The sequence below is a fragment of the Pan paniscus genome, chromosome 9 (assembly GCF_029289425.2).
Source record: "Pan paniscus chromosome 9, NHGRI_mPanPan1-v2.0_pri, whole genome shotgun sequence".
Classification (NCBI taxonomy): Eukaryota; Metazoa; Chordata; class Mammalia; order Primates; family Hominidae; genus Pan; species Pan paniscus.
The window spans coordinates 70,115,525-70,126,285 of NC_073258.2; the positions used below are offsets into that span (position 1 = coordinate 70,115,525).

Here is a 10,761-nt window from a genome sequence, read left to right on the forward strand (position 1 = left end):
CACTCACTGCTCTGTCAGCGTTGAACATTTGGGTGCAGGAAGATGCCTTGGCTCTTTGAGGTCCCGATGGCAACTTGCATCCCCGGATCCATCCTCAGAGGCCCGGTGCTGGGAGCATCCCCGGATCCATCCTCAGAGGCCCGGGGCTGGGAGCATCCCCGGATCCATCCTCAGAGGCCCGGGGCTGGGAGCATCCCCGGATCCATCCTCAGAGGCCCGGGGCTGGGAGCATCCCCGGATCCATCCTCAGAGGCCCGGGGCTGGGAGCCACCACCGCCCAGCTCCATGCGTTCCCATTGGCGGGGTCTGGGTCTGCGCTGATGAGGCGCTCGTCACTCTTATCCTGGATTATATTCACAGGCGGGTAACTCGGGGGGTGGTGTGATGGGGAGACACAGGAGGGAGGAGCAGGGAGGGCAAGATGAAGGGGAGCAGTCTGGGAAGGGGGCGACTCCAGGCACAGCCGCACATCCCTGGGATTTTCAGGGGGAGCTCTGGGGGTTCAGAGTGGCCTCTAGTTTGTCCTGGTCCAAAGCAGGGAAGCTGGGCTACGTCCTGCCCAGGTCAGCCTTAGGTTAAGGGCTGCCTGGGGGAGGGAACTTCCTGGGCCTTCGGGTCTCTGTGCACTGGGGTGGCTCCTGTGGCCCAGAATGCCCTGGAGAAGGGTCCTACTGGAAGCGAAGGTGCAGGGCAGCAGGGCCTGAGGCACAGGAGCTGGTGGAGGCTCCCAGCACAGGTCGCCGCCCCAGTCACATCACTGCTGATGGTGGGGGGACTTGGGGAGTTTCCCCCGAGAATGGGAGGTCTCACAGTCCCCATGCTGCAATGCTGTCGGTGCACTGTGTCTGCAACGTGCTCATGGTCACTTGCTTTTTCTCTGTGGCCCCGGCCGCTTTATCCAGCAAGCAGCCCCCTCTCCTCTCCGGAGAAGCCGAGCCTGGATGCCGCCGGGAGGAGGTCACTCCCTTCCTCTCTCGAAGGGCATGCCGTCCTCGTCCTTGCTGACTCCCAGAGGCCCAGGGACGTCTGAGGGGGAGGGGCCGGGCCTCCTTGACCCCTGCGTGTGGACACCATGTGACTGGGGCGTGGTTGACTCTCTGTGTCCAATTGGGTGCTTGGCAAACACAGAGAGTTTTGTCCAAGGCCACCTTGGTCCCCACCTGTCCAGGTTGGGAGGTGCCCTGCCTGGTGTGGCCTGAGCTGAGCACCTCTGGCCGGAGCAGACGGCCCCGGCTCCCCCAGGACATGTCACCTGGAGAGGTGGCCCTTTCAGGTAAGGGACATGCCCATTGGCAGCAGCCTCTGCCCCCTCCCTGCATACACAGCTGCTCCCGTCTGGGGACCCTCACCCCACGTGCAGATGGGCTTCCCCAGGAAGTCAGCAGGACTTTCCCTGGCCTTCTGGAAGTCCCCATCAAGCAAATGCTCTATCGATGACTTACTCTATGACGGGGTCCAGAGAGCTAACTCCCCACCCACGTTCGAAGTGATCTTCAAACCGCTGTGCGTGGAAAACAAGCCCAGAGCTCAACGTTCCCTAAGTGAGTGGCCTTTGACAGCAGTGCCAGGCAGCCCAGTGGGTGCAGGGCACACCACAGATGGAGGAAGGGCCAGGCATGCTTCCCAGACAGCCTCTGCCAGTCCAGGCAGGGGCTCCAGGGTGGCTGCAGGAAGGCAGCTTAGGCGGTGCCCTGCCCAAGGTGAGTTAGCATCACGCTCCACTTCCCGTTTGAACGTGTGGTCCCGTTTGAACCTTCTGGAAAGGCTTGGCAGGGAGGACACTCATTTTGTAGACTGGGAAGAAACTGAAGAGCTGGCTTCCGGCAACCAGCGATGGGCCCCAGATCCCTGTGGCCAGGAAGGCCCCCATTGCTGTTCTCTGTAGCTCAGGCTGGACATTTGCTGGTGAGAACTGGCCGGACTCCCAGGACCCAGCCGCCAGAGACCTCTGTTCCTCACGCTCAGCCCCCTAGTTCCAACTGGGGCCCCTTTGCTTTACAGGATGTAGGCTTGGAGTTAGAGGGGGCAGTTCTGGCGGTTTATCTCTCACCCACAGAAACTCGGCTGTGAGAGGCCAGAGCTGGACTTGGGGGGCAGAGCCTGTAGAGGTCAATGTGTCCTTTTTGGGTGTGTGTGCACACACGTATACATGTGTATGTGCGTATGTGTGTGTGTGCGCGCGTGTGGCAGTCAGAGAAGGCTGGGCAGACACTGTTATTTCAGAAAAGATGTGGAGGCCTTTCTGAAGACATCCACTGAGAGGCAGGGGCCAGGATCTCTGTGCCCAGGTGCTGGGCGTGGCCCCTGAGAAGTGCTCTCTCCCCTAATCCTTCAAAGCAGGAGGTATTTGCTTCACTTTCTAAGGCAGGATCTGCAGCTCTGAGAGGTTGCACAACTTGCCCGAGGTCACTCAGCTAGTAGAAGGCCTCAGGTCCAGGGTGACTGTGAGGATGTCAGGGGACCCTGCAGGCCTGTGCGCCCCAGCTTAGGGCTACAGGTCCCACCTAAGGCTTCTTGATGGAGGTTGGAGGGGCGAGCTGGAGGGAGGTGCTGCTGGGGGTCCACCGGTCCCCTTCCTGGGGGATGAAGCCGGTTTCCCGCGCTGACCCCCTTGCCATCAGAGGCCCAGAGCGCGGTCCTTGTGCTGCTGAGCTGTGTTTGGGGCCGCCTGTGGGCTGTGGCCGCCTGTCCTCATCTTCTCCCCTTTTCTCCTTGGCTTTTCATCCTCAGGCTCCGTCCTTCTTCCCCGCGGTGGCCCCAGCCTCCCCGCCAAGCTTCCCGGCCCCCGCCCCATCCCGGGCCTGCTGCTGCGGAGACCGTGGGCCGGCGCTGGACGGCGCGGCCTCCAGAAGTGATAGCTAATTGGGGAGAGAAAGGGCCCAATTGTCTGGCGGGGCCGGAAGAGCCGCGTGGGCTGCTGAAAGCGTCGGGAGGAGGTGGCCGCTTCGCCCAGCAGCTGCCGCCGGGGATGTTTGCAGATTACGTCAGCGCTGGCGAGCAGGGGGCGCGGGGACAGCGAGGGGGGCGGGCTCCCGGCGGCCTCCCGCCCCCCAGGCCCCTGGACAATGCTGTCATTGTCAGCACAGAGAGTGGTTAATTCTGGATGAATGGTACACGGGCCTCTTGACCAAGGAGGCTGCTCGTCGTCCCCAGTCTGTCCTCTCACATGCCAGGGAGGCCCCGGGCTGGAGTCTGGCGGGCAGATCTGGCCTGCTTGGTGGCACCGGAGAGAACAGGGCGGTCCCTTGGGGGCGCCGGCTGCAGAGGCCCCAGGCTGGACGGAGCTTCCTGTCCTGGGTCTGCACGGCAGCCACTTGGCAGTGCCGGGCTAGGGTGGCAGGGCCCCACTGCATCTCGGTTCCAGGGCAGAGGCTGCTGCTGCCCTTTGGGGCTGACTTCAGGCATGACCTCCTGGCCAGGTGGCAGCTTTGGCCCTGACCCGCTCCTGGCCCTGCTGGTGGTGATCCTGCTAGCACGCCTCATCCTGTGGTCCTGCCTCGGGACCTACATCGACTACAGACTGGCCCAGCGGCGGCCCCAGAAACCCAAGCAGGACTAAGCCTCTGCAGGCTGCGGCCTCCACGCGCCCTGTCCCGAGACTCAGCCGGCCCTTCCAGTGGTGGTGGGAGGGAGGGGAGCAGGGCAGGCGCATGATCCCCATGTCCCACCCCTGGGGCAGGAGCTCAGAGAGGCCTGAGATGGATCGTGCCTGCCCAGACTGACCACGGCTGTCCCGTAGAGGCAGCTGGCCATGTGGGGAGACGGAGGGGCCGGCCTTGCAGGTCCATCACCAGGTTCTGGGGTCCCCGGTTGCAGGGAGTGGTCCTGGGGGTGGGTCTTGCTTTAAGACCTTCTCTGCCTCCAATTCCTTATAAATATGCCTGCAGGAAGAGCTGGGTAAGCCAGAGGACTCAGGTGGAGGGGCCACAAAGACAAATGTGACCTCATCACAAGCTGGCCCTGTTACCAAAGGCCACGTCCTGTCTCAGCTCACCACCCTCAGAACTAGTCTCCTCCTGCCTCCCAAGGGACGAGATAAGTGCAGATGGCTGTCCTGATTTCTCCAGAGCAGACCCCTGGGAAGGGTCTCAGGACGCACTTGTGAGGCTGAGTTGACAAGCCAGATGCACTTGGCTCTGGTTGACCCTCTGCACACTCTCTAACGGTCTGAACAGTTAGGGCACAATGATCCCTGCCTCCCTCCCTCAGCAGGATATCATGTAGGGGACAATTTAGGGGACAAGCCAAGGCACCCATCAATGCCCTCTGTTTATCTGTTCCTGCAAGTGTGTGGCTGGGAAGTGCCCAGGAAGGCTGACAGGGCAGGGAAGTTGATTTGAGGCCAAGCATCCAGTGCTCCTGCTCCACCTCCGTAGCACGTTAGCCGTGATGCCAGTGACTTAACCCACAGCTTGGGGAAGCTCAAAGGCTCCACATTCGAGCCTCTTGGGGCAAATTCGGCAAACACCCATGTCCAAGTTCCACACTGTATTTCCTGGGATCGTTCCAGCAGATCGTGGATTGCAGCGAGGGCTGCTGACTACATGCGGAACTGTGAGATGGAAGGGACTATGGGCGGCAGCTCCAGGGAGGAGCATCGAACCAGATATCGTCCCTGGGAGGCTGGGCCTGGTGATGTGGCAACGTCTTGCTCCCTGAGAGGTGATGGGTATGCTAGGGACGCTCGCTCAGGGAACGTGGGCCAAGTCCTCTGAACACGAAGCTCGCAGAGGGGGTGATTCCTGTGAATTCTGAAAGGACTTGGGGGCGTCCAGCAAGAGCAGGAGCTTAGATGGTGGTTCCAGGGCTGGTGTTGCTGACTGGGGCGAGTGGACCCCCAGGGTGGGCATGGAGTGGGGCACTGGCTGGGAGCCTCTGCCTTGCTGTGTCCTGGCTGAATGAACCCAGGTGAGGACCAGAAACGCTGTTATCACTGTTTCTGCGGCACCCGATACACTCACCTATGCCAAGGAAATTTTTTTTTTTTTTGGTTTCTGCAGGACTTGCTGTGCTCAGATCCTCCATTCAAGAGAGCTACAGACATGGGGGTGCTGGTGAGCAGGAGCCGAGACCATCTGGGGTGGGACCGACCAAGAGTTTGAGGTGTCCAGGGGGTGACGTGAAGATGACCTATCGCAGAGGGTCCCTTCTCATTCACGCTCTGAAGTCTGCACAGGGGCAGGGGCCACCGTGCTCCATTTCAGTTTGGCCTCTGTTGTATCAGCCAGAGGCCAGCAGAACTCTATGGTCACTCCCCCGTGTCACGGACAATTTGCCACCTCCACCGGCAGCCCAGGGCTCTGCCTGAATATTCTTGCCTGATCGTAGGATTGTGGGGAGGGATATTCTCATTGATCTCTAAGGAAAATATTGTTCGCTTTTTAAAAACATGATCTGGTACCATTTCATTGATCTCTTTAAGGAAGAAAAATCACATCGTTGTCATGAGCATGTACCGACAGAGCTAGGAGGGCCAGCTGTTCCGGGTTGCCCAGGGCTGTCTTGTTTTTAAAATGGAAAGTTCGATGTCCTGGAAAACCCCTCAGTCCTGGGCAAACCAGGTCACGCTGGATAGAAGGAGTTAGACGTTCATATGATGTGCCGATGTCTTGCCAGTTGTAGAGTTTTGTGTAAACCTGTGTGTAGCCTGTGTGTCCACATGGGTGTGTAGGATGGCGCCTACACACATACCTGAGGTCACCTCTTGGTCCAGTGAGCCAGAATCCTGGGACTTCATCATCTTTTTTTTTTTTTTTGAGATGGAATCTCACTCTGTCACCCAGGCTGGAGGGCAGTGGCGCAATCTTGGCTCACTGCAACCTCCGCCTCTGGGGCTCAAGCAATTCTCCTGCCTCAGCCTCCCGAGTAGCTGGGATTATAGGCGTGTGCCACCATGCCCTGCTGATTTTTGTATTTTTTAGTAGAGATGGTGTTTCACTATATTGGCCAGGCTGGTCTTGAACTCCTGACCTCAAGTGATCTGCCTGCCTTGGCCTCCCGAAATGCTGGGGTTACAGGCATGAGCTACCATGCCCGGCCTCAGAATCCTGGGACTTCTGCTGGAGCCAGGGGTCAGAACAGACTCCTCTACTGGGACTGCCTGGCAGGGAGGACAGACGCTCAAGGCAGCCCCATGAGAACACAGCCACCTGGAAAAATGGTGGAAGGGAAGATTCTGCCAACCTCCTCCGACTCCCTATCTCAGTTACACTGGTCCATAATTTCTTTTCTTTTTCTTAACTCTGTTTCATTGGTTTCTGTTCCTGGAAAATGGACACAATTCTGATGAATTCATGTATTCTGCATCCACGTGTCAGCATCTCCAGCCTTGTGACGCAGTGCCTGGCTCAGAACAGGCAATCAGGCCATGGCATCTGAATGAATGAGAGGGTGTGCCCTGGCCGTATCTCAGGCAGCAGATGCATTCAGCTGCAGGTAACAGACACGTAGACAAACAGTGGCTTAAAAAAGAGAGGCTTTAAAAGTATTTTGTTTTTCTTTCTTCACGTAGCAAGAAGTCTGGCATTTGGCATTCCCAGGCTGTGGCGTGACAGCTTTGTGAAGTTATCAGGGTCTCAGACCCTGACATATTTCTGCTCTGCTACCCTCAGCATGTAGATTTGATCTTCACGGCTACAAGAAACCTGCTGCTACTGCAGGCATCTTACACGAGTTCCAGGCAGGAAGAGAAAGGAAAGGGTGACAGAGACAGAAAGCAATGTCCCCAGATACCCTTAGTTTTCCATCTCATAAGCCAGAATGATGTCACGTGGCATCCCTGGATGCACAGGAGGCTGAGAGATAGTGGCGTTTGTTAGCTGGTCTCCTAGCCATCCTGAATGCCAAGTTTGTTATAAAGAAACAGAGGCAAAATGGCGATCAGGCAGGCAACTGGGTGGTCTCTGCCACGGGCCCCTTGGCCATTCTTTGTCATGATGGTCTTTGTCTTGGACCCTATTTTGGATATTTGGGCACCTTTGTGGTACCCTTATGTGCTGGTTTTGCTGTTGTCTGCCCTTCAGGAATAGCAGCTGAGTCAAGCTGTCCTTGGCTGCTCCAATCTGGAGTCAGAGGTTGGAGATTTCCATGGCTCCCCATGGCTCCTTGGGGCCTCCTAAGAAAATGTTTTAATAAGGAAGTCCAAGGCTGAGACAGACATGCTCCTTCTTAGAGACACATGGGAACATGCCTCTGCTCACAGCTGGTAGCCACAGATGCAAACTGTAGCCCATGGAACGGAGACAGTGAAGAATTGATGGATAAATGAATAATGATGATGGACAGCAGATGTATAAAAGGCATAAAAGGATAGTGTTAGGGCTGGAATGTCTTCCCCCCAATTCATATGTTGAACCTTTAATGCCTAATACTTCAGAAAGAGACTATGTTTGAAGATATGGTCTTTACAGAGGGAATAAAGTTAAAATAAGGTCATTAGGGTGAGCCCTAATCCAAAGGATGGGTGTCCTAATCAGAGGAGGAGATTAGGACCCAGACACACACACACACACAGAGCCAGGTGAGGACACAGGGAGAAAATGGCCACGTACAAGCCAAGATGAGAGGACTCAGGAAGAACCAGCCGACTCCACCCTTCAAAACTGTGAGAACATAGATGTCTGCTGTTTGAGCCACCCCGTCTGCAAGCAGTCAGCAAGCATTCATTGAGTGCTTGCAGTATTCAAGGCACCACAGATACAATGTTGAATAAGGCAAAGCACCTGCCCTCAGGTAGCTTGCAGTCAGGGAGGTAAGGGTAGTGGGCAGAGAGACCTGGAAACAGATATTAGACCTGCACTAAGCATGTGTGGTTATTGAACAGTAAAAATGTGGCCACCACAAATTGCGATATGATGTAACTAAAATGTGTACTGGCTATTGAAGACTTGGCACAGAAAAGTAATGTAAAATCTCATTAGTAATGGTTTTATATTGATTACGCATTGAAATAATACTATTTTGGACAGATTGGGTTAAATAAAATATTAAATTTGATTTCACCTGTTTCTTTTATTTTCATTACTTATTGGCCATGATATTTTATTTAACTTTTAACTTTTATTTTAGATTCAGTGGTACATGTGCATGTTTGTTATACAGGTAAACTCATGGGGGTTTGGTGTACAGATTCTTTGTCACCTGAGTACTAAACTTAGTACCCAAGAATTATTTTATCTGATCATCTCCCTCCTCCCACCTTCCACCCTCAAGTAGGCCCCAGTGTTTGTTGTTCCCCTTTATGTGACCATGTGTTCTCACAAGTGAGAACATGTGGTATTTGGTTGTCTGTTCCTGTGTTAGTTTGCTGTGGACAATGGCCTCCAGCTCCACCCATGTTCCTGCAAAGGACATGATCTTATTCTTTTTTATGGCTGAATAGTATCCCATGGTGTATATGTACCACTTTTTCCTTATCCAGTCTACCATTGATGGACATTTAGGTTGATTCACCTATTCCTTTTAATAGGTCTTAATATGGCTAGTAGGAAATTTAAAATCACATAGGTAGCTTATATTATTTTTGTTATGGACAGTGCTGTGCTGGACCTTCATAATGCAGTAAAAGGGTGGTGGGTGAATGCATGGTGTGTTACAGGAACGCAGGAGGGAGCTTCTTGGAGGAGGTTCTTAGTCCATTTATGCCTGAGGTTGCCGTTTTTAAAATTTTTGCAATCAGACCTTGGTGATGACCTTGAGCAGTAGGATATATAAATAACTCCCACATGCTTAGCATTCCAATAATGGAACACTAGGCATAAATGGGTTGAGTGATAATGTTTGGACTGCAAACCAGAACCTATGAGATGCAGCTAAAGCAATTCTTGAAGGGAAAGTTATAGCCTTAAATATTCATATTAACCAATAGAAAGAATGAAAACATATGGATTAGGCATATGGCTCAATATATTGAACATAATAGAACAAAACTAAGAAAAACAGAAGGAAGAAATAAAGATGAGAGGAAATATATGCATTAAGAAGCAATAGAATTGACAAATGTACCCAAGTGCCAGATTTTTCAGGGGCATAAAAAAGGATGCTGTTAGTCAATCCTATCAAGAAAAAAGAAGAAAACATAAATGAAATAAAAGTCTATGGGGAAAACAACCGCAGAGACATAAAATGGCAAATAACCACAGGAAACTGGCACTGGGATACATAAAAGATTTTGAGACTTTGAAAACATAGAAAATATAATTTATTTAAAAAAAGACTCCAAAAGAGATGTAAAGTCTAAACAAATTGATTACCATAGAAGAAATAGAAAGTTGTCAAAGTTGACTTTCCTTAAAAAAAAAAAAAAAAAAAAAGCATCAGGCCTAGAATGTTTTATAGGAGGATCCAACCACACCAAAAACGAACAGGTAATTAAACACTATTTAAACTGTTCTAAAGCATAAAAGAAGGAACATTTTTAACTTTTTATGTAACAAGCATATCATTGATGCCAAGATCCATCATAGATGGCATGGAAAGAGAAAACACACACCAGTGTTGTTTGGGAACATTGATGTAAAAATATTAAGTCCCTGAATTAAGCAGCACATTAGGGGAGTAAATCATTGCAACGACTGAGCGGAATGGATTCCAGAAATGCGAGGATGGTTGGGTATTAGAAAAACAATTAGAAAAGAGGAAGAAATCAGAGGTGCAAACACTGGGAAGGAAAATCATTATTTACAGAGAGATGGATGATTTTCTTGGAAAATGGAAGAGAGTCAACCAGAAGCAATTGTAAATGCTAATACCAGAATTCAGTCAAGTGAGTGGGTCTAGATCAATACAGAGAAACCATACACACAGCAATCCACTAGGAGATGAGAAGCATGAAAGACCCCATTTATAAGAGCAACATAAAGAGCAGAAACATGGTTGGCCACTGTGGGTGATCAAGTTAGGGCTCACAGTGATTTCCTTTAGTCTGTTTTCATGTGCAATCGCCATGGGTGCTGTAGACAAGATTTATTATGGACACGAGACCCTGACAGTGTCGAGGCTGGTGGAGAAGCCCACACAAAGCTGGTGTTTGGCCTGGGGGCCCAGGTGACCTGCAGGGGAAGCTGGTGGCTTTGCCATGTTGCTGAGACTAGGAGGCCTAGATAAGCTAGAGGAACAGCCTCGTTGGAGGGGCTGTGGCCGGGGACCACTGTGGGCTGGGGACTCCACTTGGACTGTCAGAGCACAGAAGCTGACTCTCCTTCCCCACGGCTGCCAAGTCCTGTGCTCCTGGACCTGTCACTACCGTGGAGCCAAGAAGACACAGAAAAAAGCCATCGCATTTTTTGCGGGTGGCGATGGTGGGTGCCTCCATATAGGGTGAGTACTTGGGGTGGAGGGGTTCCCTGGGCCATGGGACTTTCAACACTAAAATGGGGAGGGTCGTGGCCACATTGAGATGGCTGGTCATCCTGTTTATAGGACAGGATGTAGTAAAGTGTAGTAAAGAGTCTGACCCAAAGAGAAGTCTAGTCTTTGTCCTTGGTTCCTGGGAGGGGATCTCCAGGCCCTCGGGATGTCCTGCTTGAGAAGAGCATCTTTGTTTGCCTGTCATGAGGGGAAATTTGGGTCACGTGGTCTCCTTTTGACCTCTGGAGGGGCAGAAAACTAAAGGTCAGTCACTTGGGCATCAGTCCATCATGCCCACGTGATCGTGATCAAGCCCCAGTAAAAACTCTGGACACCAAGGCTCCGGGGACATCTGCTTGGCAATACTCGACGCATCTCATCACGCACCATTGCTGGGAGGAATTCATGCGGTCC

At 52.7% G+C, this 10,761-nt stretch overlaps 1 protein-coding gene across 1 annotated transcript; it reads left to right on the forward strand.

Moving 5' to 3' along the window:
- The first annotated feature begins 1,453 nt into the window (after positions 1–1,453).
- On the forward strand, positions 1,454–7,995 carry SMIM38 (small integral membrane protein 38). The gene has a single exon (XM_034933229.3). It carries the CDS (start codon positions 3,167–3,169, stop codon positions 3,557–3,559), a length of 393 nt encoding a protein of 130 aa, XP_034789120.1. The 5' UTR covers positions 1,454–3,166; the 3' UTR covers positions 3,560–7,995.
- The last annotated feature ends 2,766 nt before the right edge of the window (positions 7,996–10,761 follow it).